Source organism: Pristis pectinata, chromosome 3, assembly GCF_009764475.1.
Source record: "Pristis pectinata isolate sPriPec2 chromosome 3, sPriPec2.1.pri, whole genome shotgun sequence".
NCBI lineage: Eukaryota > Metazoa > Chordata > Chondrichthyes > Rhinopristiformes > Pristidae > Pristis > Pristis pectinata.
In genome coordinates this window covers 41,074,334-41,095,901 of record NC_067407.1, presented here as the reverse complement: position 1 = coordinate 41,095,901, position 21,568 = coordinate 41,074,334, and the positions used below count along the sequence as shown (strand labels likewise).

Genomic DNA, 21,568 nt, shown 5'->3' with positions numbered 1-21,568 from the left:
TTGTATTTTAAAGACTTAATATTTTCTTATTGTTCTTTTAGCATTTTCAGTTTGTCCCTGGGAATTCCAAATCCTAAGCTTTTTCTATATAGCAAAGTTCTTGATTTTTCTTTTAGTAACTTGAACTCTATCTGAATTGCTTGAACTAGACTATTAAGATGCATTCTGGTCCATTTGGTGCTTTACCAGGTACCTATTCTCAAGATATGGAACCCACTTTTGGGGGAGGACTGCTCGATATAGTAAAGGGAGGAGCTGGAAGACTGTTCAGCAACTTAAAGGACAACCTGAAAGACACCTCCTCAAAGGTCATACAGTCTGTAGCCAGGTAAACAATTGGGGAAGTACTGGAGGAGCAATGCGTGCAGCCTGTTCTACAACAAAGGCTACACTAAATCTCTGAGGTTGGGGATTTGCTAATCTGTTGGATGACAAATGAGTTAAACCCTAAGTATTGAATACCTGTATGAATGTAACATTAGAAATGCCATTAAGTCTGCACCTGTATATTTATTTAAAACATATATAATTTGGGTATGATATTTTCTTAATCTGTTCACCATTCTTCATTTGTTAATTAACTTTTATGAGTAGCAAGTCTAAAATTATGTCTGTGTGCAACATCATTTATATTGACAGAATTAAAATTTTCTTATGCACGTGATCTCCTTGCCTTTCATGCACAAAGAAAATTACCAAACCTAATGAAATAAGTGGATAAATATATGAAATATCTGTATGGTGCAAAGAAAGTATTCAATACATTGTAGGATATGGAGCATATTGCTGAGAGAAGATGTGGATTGTGTTGATCTTGTCTTTACTGAAGAGCCAGTGAACACTCTGAAACAATGATCTCTTATTTCACGTTATATTTTCTTGCAACACGTGGTCATGCAGCCCATCTGGACAAAGCCAGCTCCCATTAGTCTTATCCCTTTGCATCCTTTTCTCTCTCACGTACCCGTCAAAGTCCTTCTGTATCACCTGCTATCCATCTACACCAGGGGTAATTTGCAGTTCGTCTTTCCGATGTAGAAAGTAACCAGAACACCCAAGGGGAAACCAGGCAGTCACAGGGAGAATGTGCAAACTCCACCCAGACAGCACCTGAGGTTCGGGTCAAACCTGGACTGCTGGAGCTGTGAGACAGCTGTGCTACTTGCTGTGCCATCATGCTCCCTCTTAACTATCACACCAAAGAAATCCCCTTAACAGGGGGAAAAAAATATAATCCAGATTCTGGGGACTTATCAGGTTTTGCTTCTCCTTGCCCAGTGGAATAAGGAAATCACTTAAATAGTTACTTTGGTTCTTGAAGTTTTTTGATTTTTTTCTTTCACTTAAACCTCTAATTGCAGAATTTTTAATTCCTTTTTTCTTCACTGAAAGAATTTTTCAGAATTATGTTTAAGTGCAGTTTTTGAAAAGTCAAGCTTTTGGGGGACAAAAACAGCCGCAGATTTTGGGCTTTAAAGATGTACTTTGAAGGTTAATGGGCCACTTGTGGACCATTATAGGCCTTCACCTCTTTCAAGCAAAGAGAATGATGATCAGATGACTTAGCTTAAACTTCTGAAAGATTAATGTTTCTTCCTGGGTTAAGAAGACCTGACTTACGGGCACCCATTCCTACAAACAATCTCCTGTTGTGTTATTAAATTCAAAAGTCCAATGTACCTATGTGGGTACATGCCTACATATGGCAGAACTAGTTCTGTCTGTCTGTGTATATACTTAGTAATTGTTCTTATCAGTCTTCTATGTTTTTGATGCCATTCATTAAAATACTGTGGTGGTATGGTTATCATATTGTCATTTTTCTTTATTTTTCATCTTGTGGACAAAATCAACTTATGGATGTCGGTAACAATGGTACTTGTTCATTACCGGGGGACAGCAGAAGAGCAGACAACATCAATCATCAGTGGCAGCAGACTTTATTTGAAATAAATAGTGGAAATGCTTGGTAGTTGTTTTTCAGGATGATATTTCATCTGTATCTCTGACTGCAATGTTCGTGTTTGCTTATGACAGAAGGATGCCATTCAGTCCATCAAGTCCATGGTGGCTCACAGAACAATCCCGTTCCACACTGATATTCCTTGTAACCTATTCTCCCCACATTCCCATCAACTACCCCCAGATCTTAACACTTACCTGTACACTAAGGGCAATTTGGAGTGGCCAATTAATCTACCCACCCGCACATCTTTGTGAAATATTAATTCTGTTCCTTTTTCGATGAGAGCTGCATAACCTGATTATTTTTAGCATTTTTCTGTTTTTTTTGTAGCTTCCCAGCATTGTGATACTTTGTGGCTTTCCTTTGCCTGGCCAACTGTTGAATTACTGGCAATATCAGAGGAACCACCCTACTTGCAGTGAGGGAAGGGGTGCTGGCAAAGAGCTGGGGAAGGAGAAAGAATTGTTCAACAATCTACCAGGCTGGACTGGTGTGGATGCCTGGCCCAACAAACAAAAACTTGGTCATCTTAAACCTGGAGCTCTTTAACATCAAAAATCAGGACTTTAAAAAGGATTAAGTAATGAAAAATGAGTTGTTGCCTTTCATCATTTTTCTTATTTCTTGTAGTTTTATTAATTAAAAGTGAGATCTGATTACAACTGTTGCTCTATGTATTCACTTGCTCCCGATAAAGTAAAAGCAATTAATTTGCCTCATGCTAAAACTCTTTATATCAAATGTTGGGGGTGGGGGGGAGAAAGAGAAGTGATTCACTCGAGGAAATGCATGAAGGATATCAGTTTAGGTCATGTGGATTCTGTTACCACACCTGAGTCATGCTGCTATACAGCTAAGTTCAAGGGGTTTATAACTGGCACTGATCCACCTGAAGGAATATATAAAGCATCCCCCATAGATGTTTCTTCCTGATTAATCAGAATGCTGCAGATGCTGGAAATACGAAATCAAACCAAAAAGTGCTTGGAGAGATTTGGCAAGTCAGCAGCGTCTGTGTCAAGAAACAAAGTTTATATTTCAGGCTGATGACCTGTCATCAGAACTAGAAATCAAACATGTTTTAAGTTGCAGGGAAGGGAGAGGAATGAGCAGAGAGAATGTCCGAGATTAAGTGGAGACCAAGAGACTGCATGGCACACAAACTGGTGGTGCTAGCCAGGGAGGGAGTGATGAGGATGTGCCTGGAAGTGAACTGATGATGTTCAGTTGAAAAGTAATTGAAAAGCAAAAAAACTGTAGATGTTGGAAATCTGAAAATAATAGCAGATGATGCTGGAAATATTCAGCATCCCTGTTTGCCACCCTCTCTGCCAGCAGCAACAACGGTCTGCCTTACTTTCCACTCCATCACTGAGATTCTCTTTGCTTTCTCCACCCCTCTACCTCCTCTGCAACTTAGAAAGATTGAAAGCAAATATGTTCTGTAATTCTGATGGAAGGACATTGACCTGTTACATTAACTCTGTTTCTGCCTCCTCAGAGGCTTCCTGTTCAGTATTTACAGCATTTCCTGTTTTGTTTTGACATTTAGGCCATTTGCTTAGTTGGCTGTCAGAGCTCAATTTATTGAGAGTGATTTCTTATTTAAGCAACTAATATTCTTGCAGGAAAGACCTAACTATTGACCAAAATTGACTAAATCAACTGACATTTGTAGAGGAATTTAATTCATTACACAAAGCAAATCTCTTGGCCTCTCGGTGGCATGAAAATGAAGACCATAATCTGACTGCAGATTATGGTCTTCACTTTCACGCCACCGAGAGGCCAAGAGATTTGCTTTGTGTAATGAATTAAATAAAGTTTGGATGTTTTGAACAGTGATTGCTGCCCAAACAACTTGCCAGTGGAGGCACTAAAAGGAAAAACCAGCCAAGGTGCTTCTTCCAGATTTATTCTGCAGTGGCTACCAGAATGAATATCTTCTCCTAACCAATGTCACATCTCCAGTTATTGTGAGACCTTTGTGGGGGGAAGGGGGATGGAAAATCAAATTTAAATTATACAAAATATTTTGGAGCATTTGAGCAGATTAATCTGACTGCTGACGTGTAGAGAAGGTCGAGCGATTTCAGAGTGATCCAGCTCTGTGAATATGAGCTGCTTACAATGCAGAAGAACTATGGTGCATTTGAAATGATTTTGGCAGTTTTGAATTGGTTTGGTGGGCATGAGTCCAGTGTGCAAAGATGCCTCTTTTTTTTTTTGAAGCAGAAAAGTTTCTGCAATTGGAAAAATTTCAGTAAGAGGCAGTGAATTTGAGATGTGCTGTTGTGGCAAGGAGCCACACTACTTAACTCTGGAGTGGATGAAATAGACGACGTCTCTCACATGAATTTAGGAGCAGAAACTGTCATTGTAGTTTTGATCTTAAGTTGTCTAGGTTAGTCTTATGCTCTGACAGAAAACAAATGTAACTCCAAAATGTTGCTCTGGAAGTTGTACCCTGCAGTCCAGAGGTGCAGACTGAAGAAGTTTTAAGGTGCCTCCTGTATATCAACTATCACACATTTTTTGTCCCGTTTAGGGTTGATTACATGCTCCACAGTAGCTTGAACCCAGTTTTTTGAAATAGTTGGAGTGGATACGATGTTTTCTCTCCAAGCTTTCCTTCAGGTGCTTGTGTCCAGAAGGGGTTTCAGGAGATCAGGTGTTGAGATGGGAGATCTTGAAATTCTCTAAGTGGGAGGAATGGAAGGTCCAGGTTACTGTTCATACAGATTGCTTGATTTTTATGTTGTTGCCTCCTGTCCATTGGAAGGAAGGGCAGTAAGAATTCTTAATTTCACCTAACTCGAGACTTTATTCATGACCACAACAAACCATAAGGGGTAGCGGTATATTGGTTATATGCAAACCGGATTTATGAATTGGGTTGCATACAGCACACAGAAGTGATACTTGACAAAGACAATGGTCACCACAGTCATTCCTTAAAAACCTTGGAGGCTTATCCTCTGAGTGATTGCAGTCTGAGTCTCTTTTCCTTCTGCTGTGTCCTGCTGACTGCAGGTGCTGTCTCTGCCTCACATACTCCAGGCTATGTCTGCCTTTTCTCTTTGATCCTACATGCTTTCTACCAATTTTTAGAGATGTCTGAACTATTTCTTTTCAAATCGTACTTAAGTTTCAGCTATTATTAGCTCCATCTCTTCTGCAGGTTGAGGCATTTTGTATCATACTTGTTTACTCTTGTGCAGACTGAGCTACTCCTTTAATGGTATCCCTTATAATGGTTTAGAATTCTGTCACATGTCGTTTGCTTCAGCAACATGGTCCTTTGAATGTTCAATGCCGGCTTTGTTCTCTCTATCTCTTATTCAGTGTTCTGTCTCTACTTGTTTCAAGTACCGTACTTTATTAGATACTTTGTTAGATATCATACTGGTAGATTTAATGTACTTGTTCTATCTCAGGTTTTCTCTCTGATTCAGGCATAATATCACGGTCTAAGTCAGTGCCCTGACATTCACATCCTGCAAATTCTAAGCATATTTCAGTTTCAGCACATTGTTTGAAATTAGCATTATTTTTGACTTAACTATCAAGCTTTGTTTCTTGACCTTTAATATCATTTTAATATGGAGTTAGAACTTGTTATATTTGTGTTTACGAACTTTGCACCACTGTTCTATTACAGCAACAATACTAAAACAATAAGACCCATCAGGAACACTTTAGAGTAGGCTTGTGCATTTCAATTATTTTACTGCTTGTTTACGCGACCTCTTACGGGGTGATGTTTAAAAAGACTAATTCCACTGATGTTGAATGCTTGAAATTACTTGTCTTTCTTTTCCTCATTGCTATATCCCATGTTCTTGTACAAAATTTATAATAATTATTTTGCATTAATGAAATATTTATACATGCTTTAGCTAAAGGTTTTCGGAATTCTTGTTAAATAACTTATTTTTTTTGTTATAGTTACGCCAAGGGAGAACTTAATATTTCGTACATTACATCCAGGTTAATAGGTACAGTACATCCTTTTTATTTGTTATTTAAATGTTGAAAATTATATTTGGATTAAACATAGATCCTGTTGGAAAATAGTTAGATTGGACATTTTCCTATTTATAACAAGTACTTCTTGATCCAGACAACTGTGTGGATGAGACTGGTAGATGGTAATCAATATTATGTTAGTGTTGAAAGGCCTTTAGAACTTCCTGAAGTTGCTGGGCGAAGCCCCCACATCTGTTTACGTGATTATTTATATACTTTCCAAAAAAAACTAAGCAAATTATGTTGTATTTCTTGTTCAATATGGAGTGATTTGGGTGAGTTCTAAACGATTGTCTCTCTGCTTTCTCTTGCCTAGTTTGGATGTAGTGGAGTTAATTCTAAATTCTTGTATATTTATAGTCCATGCTTGGTTAAGAGGGGGATGTGGCAGTAGAGGAATGTAATAACTGCCTTGTTGCATTGACCCTGGAAGTCTATGGGGGAAAGTGGAGTTGCAAAAGTGATCATCTAACCTGTGCTGATTTCTGGCTAATTCAATTAAAAACTCCATAGACTTGAGGAATGCATATTTGATAGTTGCCTAAAGTACAGAGGCTTTGTGATAGCTCGTTATTGTTATGATGCTGTACCATATGTCAGAGGAGGACTTAAATTACCTGGCCTTTGTGGCTGAAAGTTCTGCTTCACTGTTAATCACAGAGCATAACAATGTGGTTATGCACAGTGTATCCTACTTTATTGAACTTTAGAAATTGGCTGAAGTAATTTAAGAGAACAAAATAATGCACATAAAGCAACAATGTCTTTTGAATTGTACACTATAATTAGTTGTCTCCCAATATCAGTTAGATGAAGTCTGTGATGGATCAAAATATGTAGGATTATTGGAAAAGTGGGATAGTTGGAGCTGAAGCTTTGTTTTATAAATGAATTGGGGAAAATGGGACATTAAATTAAAATATGTGAAGGAGAAATGCTGATTTAATTAAATATGTTAAGATCAATATCTATCTGACAACAGTTTTTATCTTCACCTAGTGATATCCTATCCTGCTGAAGGAGTGGAGTTGAGTTTCAAGAATCAAATTGATGATGTCCGATCATTCTTGGATTCACGTCACTTGGATCATTATACAATCTTCAATTTATCTCAGAAATCATACAGAAGTGCCAAGTTTCACAATAGAGTAAGTATCTGTTAATGATCTACTTCATGTGTTATTGTTTACAGGCAAGTGTGAGATTACTGGTATTTTGCTTGTGTATTTCTAGGTAAATTACTTAAAATGGAAGTTTGGCAGACGTCTGTCCTATTTCCAGCCTTTTCGGTTAAATAGAATTTGATGCTGCCCACAATTCCCCTTTGATCCTGTTTTGCTTCTTGTCCATCTCTCTCTGAATAGATATCTGAATGCAGCTGGCCAGCTCGACAAGCTCCCAGTTTACACAACTTGTATGCGGTGTGTAAGAATATGCATCACTGGCTGCAGCAAAACCCCAAGAATGTCTGTGCTATTCACTGTGTGGTAAGATGCAGAAAAACTGAGCAATATTAAAAATGCTATGGGGTAAATTTGCCACGTAATATGAAGAAATATAGAAAAGAAGTTTTTAAGTGTTGCCTGATTTAACTCAGGGAAAACATTTTAGTTTGAATTACTTTGGCAACTAAAGGGGGAATGTGAAAACCATTCTGGGACTTCCTGTTTTGTCACTCTCCAGTCTTCTCTAAGAAAGATGACTTGTTTCCACTGTGGTTCTGAGGTGGCAGGTAAGGCCTTTGCACGACCCATAAATTCTACCATTGATGGGGCACGTGGTTGAGTTGTTTGTGAGGTCCTCTGCCCTTGCCATCATTTCTGCTTGACCTCTGTGTGCTCCCATCAAAGGGAATTGAGGTGCTCATTGCCTTCCTGGATACCATTTCTCCATTTTGAACATAAAACAGTACAGCATAGGAGCAGGCCCTTCGGCCCATGATGTTGTGCTGACACAATGTCCATATCCCTCCATTCTTTGCATATTCATGTGCCTATCTAAGAGCCTCTTAAAAGGCCACTGTTGTACTTGCCTCCACTACCACCCCTGGCAGTGCATTCCAGGCACTCACCACTCTCTGTATCAAAAAAAAACTTGCCCCGCACATCTCCTTTGAACTTATCCCCTCTCACTTTAAATGCATGCATTCTAGTATTAGACATTTCGACCCTGAGAAAAAGATACTGGCTGCCTACTCTATCTATTGCCACTCATAATCTTATAAACTTATGAGGTCTCCCCTCAGCCTCTGCTGCTCTAGAAAAAAAACAACCCAAGTTTGTCCAACCTCTTCTTATAGCACATGCCTTTTAATCCAGGCAGCATTCTGGTAAACCTTTTCTGCACCCTCTCCAAAGCCTCCACATGCTTTCAAAAATGGGGCAACCAGAACTGAATGCAATACTCGATGTCGCCTACCTAGAGTTTTATAAAGCTGCAATTTGGCCAGGTCAAACTCCATCTGCCGTTTCTCTGCCCATATCTGCAACTGATCTATACCCTGCTGCATCTTTTGGCAACCTACACTGTCCACAAGACCACTAATCTTTGTATTGTTTGTGAGCTTGGTAACCCACCCATCTACATTTTCATCCAGGTCATTTATGCATATCACAGACAGTAGAGGTCCCAGTACAGATCCCTGCGGAACACCACTAGTCACGGACCTCCAGCCACAATAAGTCCTATCGACCACTACCCTCTGTCTTCTGTGGGCAAGAATCCAAACAGCCAAGTCACCCTTGGTCCCGTGCATCTTAATCTTCTGGATAAACCTCCATAAGGGTTCTTGTCAAACACCTAAGATCCACATAGGCAACATCCACAGCTCTACCTTCTTTGATCACCCACGTCACTGCTCAAAGTACTCAATCAAGTTGGTAAGACATGACTTGCCCTGCAGAAAGCATTGCTGACTGTTGTTGGGCCTTGGTTTTCCAAATGCTCATAAATCCTCTCCAGTAGCTTCCCTACCACTGATGTGACACACACCGGGCTATATTTTCCAGGAATATCCCTATTTTCCTTTGAATAATGGAACAACGTTAGCTGCTTGCCAGTCCTCCAGGACCTTGCCTGTGGCTAGAGAGGACACGAAGATCTTGGTCAAGGCCCCAGCAATTTCATCTCTTGCCTCTCGCAATAACCTGAGGTATATCCATTAGGCCCTGGGGACATCCAGCTTAATTTTCTTTAAGAGGCCCAACACTACCTCCTCCTTTATCTCAAAATGCCTGAGCACATTAGCACAGCCACGACTGATCTCACTATCCTCCATGTTCTCCTTGGTAAATATCAATGGAAAGTACTAATTTAGGACCTCATCCACATCCTTTGCCTCCAAGCACATTTTCCCTCCTTTATCCTTGAATGGTCCTACCTTCTCCCTAGCTATCTTCTTGCTCTTGATGTGTATATGTAGAATGCCTTGGGATTCTCTTTAATCCTACTTGCCAATGACTTTTCATGGCCCCTCCTGGCTTTCCTAATTCACTTCCTGAGTTCTTTTCTAGCACATTTATAATCCTCAAGGGCTCTGTTTGATTTTTAGCTTCCTAAACCTTACATATATTTCCTCTTTCTTCTTAACTAAATTCACCCTGTCTCTTGACGTCCAAGGTTCCTTTACCTTGCCATCCTTGTCCTTCCTTCTTACTGGAACATACCGGTCCTGTACTCTGTGCAGTTGGACTTTAAACACCCTCCACATGTCAGATGTGGACTTGCCCAAAAACAACTGTTCCCGATTAACTCTCCCTAGTTCTTGCCTAATACTTCTGTAATTTGCCCTGCTCCAATTTAGTACCCTCCCGCAAAGTCGATACTTGTCTATAGTTATCTTAACTTAAGGAGCTGTGGTCACTGTCCCCGAACTGTTCTCCCATTGAAAAGTCAGTCACCTGGTCAGGCTCATCTCCCAACACTAGGTCCTGGAGGGTCCCTCCTCTGGTTGGACTATCTACATACTTATTTAAGAAACCTTCCTGGATGCACCTAACAAATTCTCCCCCATCTAAACCTCTTGCAGTAAGGAGATTCCAGTCTATATTAGGGAAGTTGAAGTCACCCACAACAACAACCCTGTTATTCTTACACCTTTCCCTGATCTGCCTGCATATCTCTTCCTCAATGTCCCAGTGTCCCATTGTGTCTATTACCTTGCTCCTGCCTATTCTGTACAGAGTTACTGACCATGACACCTACCTTCCTCTTAATCCTTCCATTTTCTGACCTGGTGCTCAGGTTCCCCTCCCCCTGCCAAACGAGTTTAAACCCTCCCATGTAGCACCAGCAAACCTGGCCAGGATACTTGTTCCCCTCCAGTTAAGGTGCAACCTCTGCCGCTTGTAGAGATTGGAACCTCTCCTGGGGCAGGGGCAAGGATTCAAGAACCTGAAACCTTGCCCCCTGCACCAGTTTCTCAGCCACACATTCGTCTGTTCTATCCTTCTATTCCTGACCTGACTAGCACTTGGCACTGGGAGTAATCCAGAAGTTACTACCTTCAAAGTCCTGCTTTTCAGCCTCTTTCCTAACTCTCTACTCGCTGCGTAGGACCTCTTTTTTTTTTCCCCCTATGTCGTTGGTGCCACAAGCTCTGGCTGTTCACCTTCCCCCTTGAAAATGTTCTGCAGGCACTCTGAGACATTCTCCACCCTGGCACCCAGGAGGCAACACAGCATCCTGGCATCTTTTTTGCGGCCACAGAATCTCCTGTCTGTCCCCTTAACTATCGAGTCTCCTGTCACCATTGCTCTGCCTGGCTTTACCCTTACCTGCTGAGCCTCAGAACCGGCAACAGTGCTGCTGACCTGGATGCTGCTGCTGTGCCCTGATTGGTCATCTGCCCCCCAGCAATATCCAGAGGGTTATCTGTTGCCGAGAGGAAAAATCCTGCGCTATCTTCCTGCTCACTCTACCTTTCCTGGTGGTCACCCAACTATCGGCTGCCTGCACCTTGGGTGTGATCACCTTTTTGAGTGGTGACAAACCAGGAATTTCCATTTAGTCATGTTGGCTTTGAGCATATTCTTGAAATTTTATATATGTCCTGGAAATCTTCGCTATGATGGAGCTTTGAATAGTATGTCTGTTGTGGGAATTTGTTGTCAGGCATGCAAACTGTATGGCCCATGCATTTGAATTGACTGAGCATAATTGAGGCCTCATTACTGTGGATGTTGATGTGGGAGAGGATGCTGACATCAGCATGAGAGAATAGATGGTTAACACTTGCATGGCTCATACATGAAGAAGAATAATTGCAATAACAGAATTGGTCATTGCAGCTGATCAGGGGCAGTACGCCATAAAGAGCTGGTATGTATAGAGGAGAAAATGAAGGAGGAGGAGGGGGGATCAATTCAAATGTTGTTTACAATTACGAACTCCTCACTGTCAACTTACAGTTAAATATTAAAAATTGGGTCAACAGATTTTTCTTTCTACTTCTGACGGGTGAGCTAATATCAGTTGAATCTCCCTGTTGTTTAAGGTTTGACTCTATACCTTTACATGCAGAAAGATTCTGCAATACAGTGAACTTCCCAATGCCGCAAGGACGTGTGTTAATGGTTACAGGTTTCTACTGTTCACACAAACTAGACGTGTTAAAATCCTCAACGATGATAGCTGCTGCTGACTGGCTGACTATTTCCAGCACCCTGTTTTAGTGAAGGTTTTCGGTACCTGCAGTATTTTGTAGTTTGAACATTGCCTGGTGATACCAGGTGAGAAATATGTTGGGAATTGTTAACCATTTGGATTTGCCCCAGATGGCACCATTTTGTATTTTGAGATGTTCTGTACATCTGACTCTATCATTAGTCACTGTATGCAGTAGGCACCAGATGGAATGGTCATAATAAAGTAGCATGAATAATCCATACAGGTTGCAGAAAGGAAGGCTGTTAGGTTGAGAAAAATGAAGAACTGGAGTGGGGGCAAGGGGGAAGATACTCTTTCACCCTCCCTCCCCCACTCCCCTCACCTACCCCCACCTCCCTTCATAAACAGGGTTGAAACTTAATTTTTCCCCTCATGTTTTTTTTGCTGGAGTTTTTTAGTTTGAGTTTGTGAAGTATATTTTGTAATTTGAATACTGATTTGGTTGTTTTGTTTTAATATTCCCAGGATGGATGTCCTGCCTCTGCTATTTTAGTCTGCGGAATGTTCTGTTTCTGCCATCTGTTCTCTTGTCCGATTCCAGCCATCCAGTTACTGAATACAAAACGACCAGGGCCTGCACTTTGGCCCTCACACAGGAGGTGAGTAATTTTAGAAATCAACTACTAAAGGTAACCTTTCCTGGGTATTGCAATATCTCTATCATAATTTTCACTTCACAATGCTCTTTGCACTATAATGATGAAAGAAATTTTGCAGTCCCGCTACATCCAATCTTGATGGTGGAGGATTCAAAAAGATGATGGGAGAACATGGTTCCAAGAATATCCCCAACCTCAGTGATGGTGGAATCTAGCCTATGAGTGTCAGAGATGGCTGCAGCATTTACAGCCATCTTCAGCCAGCATTGCTGAATGGATGCTGCATAATGGTTCCTTCAATAGTCCTCAACAGCACAGAAGCTGCTCTTCAGCCAGTTTGATTCACTTTATGGGATATAAGGAAACATTGAGAACATTGCAGGCAACTAAGGGGCAATTGTGCTGAAGATGTGTTCTAAAACTAGCAGCATCTTTAGCCAAGTTGCTGTAGCACAAGTACAACTGTGGCACCTGCCAGAAGATGCTTAAAATTGCTCAGTTATAATATGTCCACAAAGCTAGACAAATCCAATCTGGTCAATTACTGTTTAGCCACACTACTTTCCCTCATCCCACAACTGCTATCAGAGGAGATGGTCTTTCCCTACTTTGAAAATGGTTTTATAATTTTGTGAAGTTCTATTAATTCTTACTGTCATGTTAACCAGTATGTTAAAGTTAGAGAAATAATTATCTGTTTTATTTGGCCCTTCACCACTGCCTTCATTTCCTTTTTGTTCCAAGTCTCCACTGGGAAAAGCTCCTTCCAGAAAGATCTAAATGCACTTTGAGGAATTACCCTCCTGCACTTGCTGTTTACACCACCCACCTGAGTTTTAGAGATCAAATTGAAGAAAATGTGTTTTCTTCATTTGGGCAATGACACTGTGTAAAGTTGCTGTCTTTTTCATTTCAGGTATATTGGATATATCTGTGAAATGGTTTCTGATAAACCTACACTCCCACACTGCAAGCCCCTCATTATTAAAACTGTCACAGTGAGCCCAGTCCCTTGCTTCAACAAGCAGAGAAATGGCTGCCGACCTTTCTTTGAGGTTTTTATTGGTGAAACAAAGATTTTTACCACTGCACAAGAATATGATAAAATGAGGTATGATTCTATGATTTTAAGAAGTATTTTGGGATATTTTTCCATACAAATGTCAGCATCTGTTACTCTGTGTATTTGATCAGTGGGCATCATGAATCCTTGTACCCGCTTAATGTTAAACATTGGAAATCATTGTTTGCAATTTTGGAATATACAGGTAGATGTTTTTTTTTGTGCGTATGGTCACTACATCCATAGCTCTAAGGGAATTATTAGCTAAGATATTACATAATACTTCGACTGAAATAGTAGACGAGATGAGTGTGACGTGGGGGTGTTTTCTAATCTGTGAACAATGGTATAGAACATCCTCTATCAAATCCTATATCTAATTTATTAATAAGAATATTAAGTAGCAAAGGTCCTGAAGACTATAGCAAAGCAATGTGGATGCTGGAAATCTGGAATAAAAACAGAAAATCCTGGAAATTCTTAGCAGATGAGGCAGCAACTGTGGAAAGAGAAACAGAGTTAATATTCCAGATTGAAGATCATACTGGCAATTCAGCTGCAATCTAGTTCAAATTCATTTATAAGTAGTTTCTGCACATTAGATGTAACCAAATTTTGATCCACTCCAGTAAATTCCCATCATTTCCATCTGGTTCAGTCCTAGAGAGGTTATTTATGTGTATTATCAAAAGCCTGAAAAACCAGGTAAACAATGAGTGCCATTAATCTGATAAGATCTTCCTAAAATGTAAAGAAATTGGTAAGAGGCAACGGCTTGGGTACCTGGTCAGTAACATTAAATATGCTATTGGATAGAGTCAGTGGAATGAATTTTGGAGGCAGAGTACAACACACTGATGCAAATGACCAGGGAAGAATTTCCAGACAAACTTCCCCTGATACAAGCTTCACACGTGGTGAATACAAGTTTCCCTGTTAAGAATTCCTTTGAGTAACATCCTTTATTATGACAAACTAATAGGACTACTGTGATCTGATTGTGCCTTATTGCCCTGTCCGTTTTAAAAAGAATTTAAATTGCGTAAATCATGTTCTCTCTGGGAGAAAGTCCCCTGACTGGTGAATTCTGATACTGTGGTTCGGTGTTAGGTTGCACTTTGAGGAAAATTTAAATGGTGAAATAAACTATTTGCAGATACACCCACAATGTGACCAAGGTATGTTCACAGTATAACATCATTATCTGGGTGTTGGTTTGTTCTACAATAAGCAAGTAATTTTGTTTAAGTAAAGAAATAAAATGAAGTATGGAAAAAGCATTTGGGGATGTTTTGACACACTGATTTTCTTCACTTGAGCAAGATACAACATTTGTACCTGAATTCATCAGCTATGTTGACAGGATTTTTTTGTTAAATCTGACTTAAGTAGAACAAAATATAGAAACATATTTCATAGAAATGGTGATGAGCAAGATGAGCTAAATTTTCTGAGATTTGCCCAGGAACATTGAAGTGAATGCGAAATAAGATTGGCGTTTATGTGAAGTTTCACTTTCTTGTGACAATATTAATATAATGGACATGCACTAGATGAAATCCTTTATACAGCAGCAAACAATCCATGTGTTAGCAAGACATCGCCAAACGATCCATTTTGCTTAAATGGAAGGATCCAATACCCCCTACTACTTTTCAATGGTTCTCTCAAACTATATCATGTTTAAACTTGGAAAAAATTAGGAGTGGTACTGTTAATTCTTCGCTTAAATTTGAAGATATTTGCATTCCATTTATCCAATACTTTCATATGATATAGATCCCTTTTCAATAACTTTTCAATCTAGAGGAACGGAGTTGACAACATAATATTGCTCTGTTTCTATTGAGAAATTCAGTCCAGTTTTTTGTCTTCTTTTTAAATTTTCTTTTTAGTTTGGATTGATGTTATTTACAATTTTTTTTATTGATTTGAGTTTTTTTCTTTTATATACACAATAAATCTTTTTCTTTCCTTTCTTTTATATTATATTCATCTACTAAGAGATCGTGAGATCTAAAGATTTTTTATATTTTATTATTCTTTATGATTATGCCATGATTGTTCTCTTGATCTCTTTGTATTACATGTACAATCGTCGATGTTATATATTAATCTGTATTAATTTGGAAACTAATAAAAAGATTGAAAAAGAAAGAAAAGCAAGACATCATCACAATTTCCTATGTGTTAAGGTAGGTTCTGCTGGAAGTTAATATGCTGATGTTTCTGAGCTCACAGGTCATCTGGATGATGTCTTAAGTGTAAAATCCAATGGTACCTTACCCTGGAGGACTTTGGCTTTTTATCCACTTTTCTTATTAAGGGCTTTTTAAAGCAAAATTTTTTTTTTAGGAAGATAATATTTTTTAATTTAAAAATTACAAATTTTAAATGTCTTAAATCCTAAAGAGAACATCGAATCCAGGAAGGAAAAGTCTTCGCTTCTTTGGGTGTTAGTGCCCATGGAGATGTTGTTGTTGCTGCCTTTCACATGCGGTCAACAATTGGTGGAAGACTTCAAGCAAAGGTTGGTCTGTGTTGTAGCTTCATTTCTTTGAATACGGATGTGTGATTTTGTTCTACCCTTCTGTTTAGAGACCTCTAAGTACTACTTTCATGTTTCTTGAATCATGGTTACTAATAATAAATAAAATGCTGTTTCTCTGGAATACTTAAAGGATTTCCACATCATTAAAGCAATGAAAAAAAACTTAATATTTCACTGTTGACCTTTCATCAGGAGATTGTAACTTGTGCTGAAGTGAAGCTGAAGGTTTTTTATTTGATATTCCAGAATCATTCCAAAGTTGGCGATTTTCATAGCAGACAGAGATTCGATCTCACTTGATGCAGACCAGCCACATTTGGTGGATTGTCAAACCTATTGTGCACCAGTCCTGAACCAATCCTGATGGAGGGTTTCTACCTGAAATGTCGACAATTCATTTCCCCCTTCAGTTGTTGCTTGACCCACTGAGTTTCTCCGGCAGATTGTTTGTTGCAAGAGATATTGAAGTGTGGTCAAAAAGAAAAAGGAAGCATATGTTAAGTTGAGGAAGCTGAAATCAGAAAAGACCCTTGAGGAACATGAAGCAGAAAAGAAGTAAAGCATGAAATGTCCTTGACATGTAGGATTAAGTAGAATCACTCAGCATTTTATACATGTATTTGGAGCAAGAGGGTAGCTAGGGAAATTGTAGATCCACTGAAGGACAAAGGTGAGGATTTGTGTGGAACCAGAGGAAAAGGGCAAAGTCTTCAATGAGTACTTCACTTCAGCATTCATCAAGGAGAAGGGCACAGATGATGGTGAGATTAGGGAGGGTTATGTTGATAAAGGTGGTGTTGGGTGTCTTGAAAGACACTTGCATGGATAAGTAATCAGGGCCTGATGGGACCTCTTGCAGGATACAGAGGGAAGCAAGGGAGGAGATTGCTGATGTCTTGATAGGGGTCTTTTTAGCCATAGGAGAGGTTCCAGAAGACTGGAAAACAATTAATATTCTTCCTTTGTTAAAGAAGGGCAACAGAGACAAACCAGAAAATTACAGGCTGGTGAGCCTTGCATACTGGTATGGAAATTATTGTAACAGATTCATAGGATCAGGATTTACTTGCATTCACAAAAGCATGGACTTATTAGGAATAGTCAGCATAGCTTTGCAGGGGAAGTTATGAGGAAGTGATGCAGATGACTGTGGAGGGGAGGGCAGTGGATGTTGTCTACATGGAGATACAAGAGAATGCAGATGCTGGAATTTGGAGCAACAAACAATCTGCGCGACCTGCTGAGTTCCTCAAAGATAGTTTGTTGTCTCCATGGATTTTAATAATTTGACAAGGTCCCTCATGGTAGGCTAGTCCTGCAAATTAAGTGACGTGGGATCCACAGTGAGCTGGTAAATTGGATCCAAAATTAGTTTGGTCATAGAAAGGGTAGTGGTAGAGGGGTATTTTTCTGACTGAAGGACTGTGACCAGTGGTGTTCCACAAGGATCAGTGCTGGGTCCTCTATTGTTTGTAATATATATTATGATTTGGATAAAAAGATAGATGGTCTGATCAGTAAGTTTGCAGACAACACAAAAATTGGCAGTGTTGTGGATAGTGAGGAAGATTGTCAAAGGATACAGCAGGATATAGATCAGTTGGAAATTTGGGCAGAGAAATGGCAGATGGGGTTTAATTCAGACAAGTGTGAGGTGATGCATTTTCAGAGGTCAAATGCAAGAGGAAAACACAGTAAATGGTAGGACCCTTAGGAGCATTGATGTACAGAGAGATATTGGCGTGCATGTCCATAGCTCCATGAAGATGGCATCACAAGTGGATAGGGTGGTAGAGAAGGAGTATGGGATGCTTGCCTTCATTGGTCGGGACATTGAGTATAAAAGTTCGCAAGTCATGTTGCAACTGTTATAAACTTTGGTTAGGCCACATTTGGAGTATTGTGTGTAGTTCTGGTTGCCACACTATAGGAAGGATATGAAGGCTTTAGAGAGGGTGCAGAAGAGGTTGATCAGGATGTTGTGTGGATTGGAGTGTATTAACTACGAGAGATTGGGCAAACATGGATTGTTTTCTCTGGAGCATTGGAAGTTGAGGGATGACCTAATAGAAATGTATAAAGTTATGAGATGCATAGATAGGGTAGATATTCAGTCCCTTTCCCTGGTAGAAATGTCAACTTCTAGAGGGCATAGGTTGAAGGTGAGAGGAGGAAAGTTTAATAGAGATTTGTGATGCAAGCTTTTTTACACAGGGTGGTAGGTACATTTTAAGAGGCATCTAACAGGCACGTGGGCAGGCAGGGAATAGAGGGATTTGGATCATGTATAGGCAGGTAGGATCATGATGCCCCAGATATGGTGGGCTGAAGGGATTATTCCAGCACTGTACTGTTCTAAATGCATTCTTCCTTTTACCCGTTAATGCTACTTTAGCACACTTTTCCATATAGTCATGGTACTGACTGTAGATTCAAACAGGACATTTTAGTAAAATTTTCTGATTTCAGAATCTCAGACTGAACGGTACAATCCATATAATTGTTGGTCTGAAAACAACTTGCAAATGACTTGTGCTGTTTACCCTGACCAGTGCAATAAGTTGTATTCATTCTAAGTACCTAACTTCAGTTATCTATTCTCCGCACACTGTTGCTGATCTGTTGTCTTTATTATTAGAACTTTACATTTTTGCTGTGTTTCCTTTCCCAATTTAGCTAACAAACACACAGATATTTCAGATTCAAGTCCACACTGGATTCATTGCTCCTGGAACCACAATTTTAAAGTTTACAAAGTGAGTAGGAGCTTAGCTATTTTTTAAAAATCCAATGAAAACAAACTTCTGGACATTTTTCCTTTGATAGGCATCATTTTGTGTCAAATGTTGATGACATTTTGTTAATATTAAAAATAATTATTTCTTTGTCTTTGCTACCACTACCCCCGTACTCAACCCTCTGCCTCCCAACAGTCCAAACAGAGACATCCCAATTTTTAATGACTCCAGTCATGTTACAGCCTAGCTACCTTACAACATTTTCTGTTTGAAAGCCCTCATCATTACATTACTTGTTACAGTGTGTGTATTTTGTACTTGAAAATGTATTTCCAGAATTAAACGTGCATCTTTTTCGGGTAGGACGTAGAGAGTAGATAAGTCGACATTTAGGGGGACAGACAGGAGATTCTGTGACCCCAAACAGGACTCCAGGATGATGTTGTCTCCCTGGTACCATGGTCAAGGATATCTCAGAGTGGCTGTAGAACATTCTCAAGGGGGAGGGTGAACAGCCAGAAGTCATTATGCACATTGACACAAATGACATAGGTAGAAAAAGGGACGGGAAGCTGCAAAGTGAATATGGGGAGCTAGGAAAGAAGATAAAAAGCAGGACCAAGAAGGTAGTAGTCTCTGGATTGCTTCTAGTGCCATATGCAGTGAGGATAAGAATAGGAGGATATGGCAAATGAATGTGTGGCTGAAAAATTGGTGCAGGGGGGCAGGGATTCAGAATTTTGGACCATTGGGATCACCGATCACTATTTCTGCAATAGATGATCCTTATTTCTCATTAATAAAAGATGGAAGATGCAGGAAAAATGTAACCAGAATGGAGAGCAAATTAATGATGCCAAGAAAGGAGGAGAGGAGGAAAGAACAAAAAGGATAATAGTTGGGAGAGATTAAATGATGAAAGGGATGAAGGTAAAGTTTAAAAAGGGGGAACAAAAGATTTGCTTTTAGGGGAAGTGTAAATGGAAAGTAGAACTATTATCCAAAGTTGTTGAAATAAATGTTCTTTTATCAAAGTGATTGAACTGTTTTTGTGCCTCACCATTTCAGCATAAGCAGGCCTCTCTTTCTCTTGATCAGTTATTGATATAGGCTAATTGCATCTCATTACACGTTTGATGTAGAATTATTTTGCAAGGAATGTTGGTTCCCTGGTTGCTGAAACTGTTTGGATTGCAGGGCAGTTTGGTGTGGGATTAGTGTGGTCACAAACCATAAATTCATGATGCAAATTGTTCCTCAGCAGGCATAATCCAGTACATTCAGGACTTGGGTGCCAGACTAATAGATTTTCCAGACAACAGGATGATATTTCCTGATAATATCTTAACTTTTTTATTAATTTACTTTTTTGTGTTACACACAATTGTAATAAATTTTCCTGGTAGGTTTCTAGGGAAGGCGGGAATTGGGACCTTGGTGAATTTAAAGAGAGCTTGGGAACCATAACACTGTGAGTTGAAAGGGACAAACATTACCTGGTGAACCAGATGCTGAAACATTGGGAGTTTTGAATAGTCAGACAGCAGATTATCAGAGTTTTAATCTATTATTTCCCTGGTGGTTCTTGTGACTCATTCAGAGGTGTGTCAACAAAATCAGGGTGCTATTTTCACATTATTTTATTGGCTATAGTCCTGCACAGTGTGGGTATGGTTTAAGCATGTTAGATACAAGAGATTCTGCAGATGCTGGAATCTGGAGCAGTACACACAAAATTCTGGAGGAACTCAGCAGGTCAGGCAGCATCCATGGAGGGAAATAAATAGTCTATGTTTTGGGTTGAGATCCTTCATCAGGACTGGAAAGGAAGAGGGTGGAAGCCAGAATAGGAAGGTCAGGGCCTCCAGCATTTTGTGTGTGTTGTAGCCATGTTAGATGTGAGGTTTTGTTACAAAAAGAACTATGTTATCTTTCTTCTAATTCATTTTCTACAATATGTCAGAAAGACGGGCAAAAGGATTCTTATAGAATCAAAGTTTACAACACAGCCAGTGTCTATTCGGTCCATCACATTTGCATCAGTTGTAAAAGAGCTACCAAACCTAAGCCCACCTCCCTGCACAGAGTCTGTAGCCCTGCAGGTCACAGGTCTTCAAGTGTGTATTCAAGAACTGTGTAAATCTGAAGTCTGTTTCTGCCACCAGCACCTTTTCAGACTCCAAGTTTCAAATTCTTCCCACGCTCTGGAAATTATTTACTTCATCTCCCTCTAAGCCTTCAACCAGTCTCCTTAAATCTGTGCCCCCTGGTTTTGATCCTGAAGCCAAGGTTCTTCCTATTTATCTTGATCCTCAATTAATTCCTCCCACTGTCTCCTTTGTCTTATCCAGTCTTTCCTTATAGCCACAATTTCGATATCCTGGCAACATCTTAAATTTCTTCAATGCAATTAGATTTCTTTTGCAATATGGTGACCAGAACTGTACACAGGATTCAAACTAATGATAGATGTAGTTCTGGGAAAATCTCATTGCTCTTGCATTGGCCCCTTTATTGATCTGTCCTGCTATCTTTGATTTTTGTACATATACTCAAAGGTCCCCTTGTTGCTTCACATTACTCCATATTTCCCTCTTTATTCTATATGGTCTTGTTTGTTGCAAGTCCCCAAGTGCATTTACTCTTACTTCCTTGGATTAAACTCTGTTTGCTATTTTTCTGCCAACTGACTGACAAGATTATCCATCTAGGATCAGTATGGTGGTGCAGCTACCTTGTAACTTCAGTGACCCAGGTTCAGTTCTGATCTTGGGTGCTGTCTGTGTGAAGTTTGCATGTTCCCCCTGTGACTATGTGGGTTTTCTCTGGTTACTTTGGTTTCCTTCAACATCCCAAATAAGTGTTGATTGTCAGGTTAATTGGCCATTGCAAATTGCTCCTAGAGTGGGTGGGTGGATGGAGTTGATGGGTTTGTGAGAGAAAATGGGTAACAGG

At 39.7% G+C, this 21,568-nt stretch overlaps 1 protein-coding gene across 7 annotated transcripts in view; it reads left to right on the top strand.

Annotated features, from left to right (window-relative positions):
* dnajc6 (DnaJ (Hsp40) homolog, subfamily C, member 6) overlaps positions 1–21,568 on the top strand; it is an 88,710-nt gene that overhangs the window by 33,125 nt on the left and 34,017 nt on the right. For 6 of the 7 annotated variants that reach the window (XM_052011625.1, XM_052011623.1, XM_052011622.1 and 3 more), the window contains 8 exons: positions 190–328; positions 5,915–5,964; positions 6,995–7,143; positions 7,360–7,482; positions 12,128–12,261; positions 13,178–13,372; positions 15,737–15,854; positions 18,552–18,631. In XM_052011625.1, the coding sequence (XP_051867585.1) occupies positions 190–328; positions 5,915–5,964; positions 6,995–7,143; positions 7,360–7,482; positions 12,128–12,261; positions 13,178–13,372; positions 15,737–15,854; positions 18,552–18,631 (988 nt within the window). Of the gene's footprint in view, positions 1–189; positions 329–5,787; positions 5,811–5,914; positions 5,965–6,994; positions 7,144–7,359; positions 7,483–12,127; positions 12,262–13,177; positions 13,373–15,736; positions 15,855–18,551; positions 18,632–21,568 lie in introns of those variants that run through there. The other variant, XM_052011628.1, reaches the window with a different exon arrangement.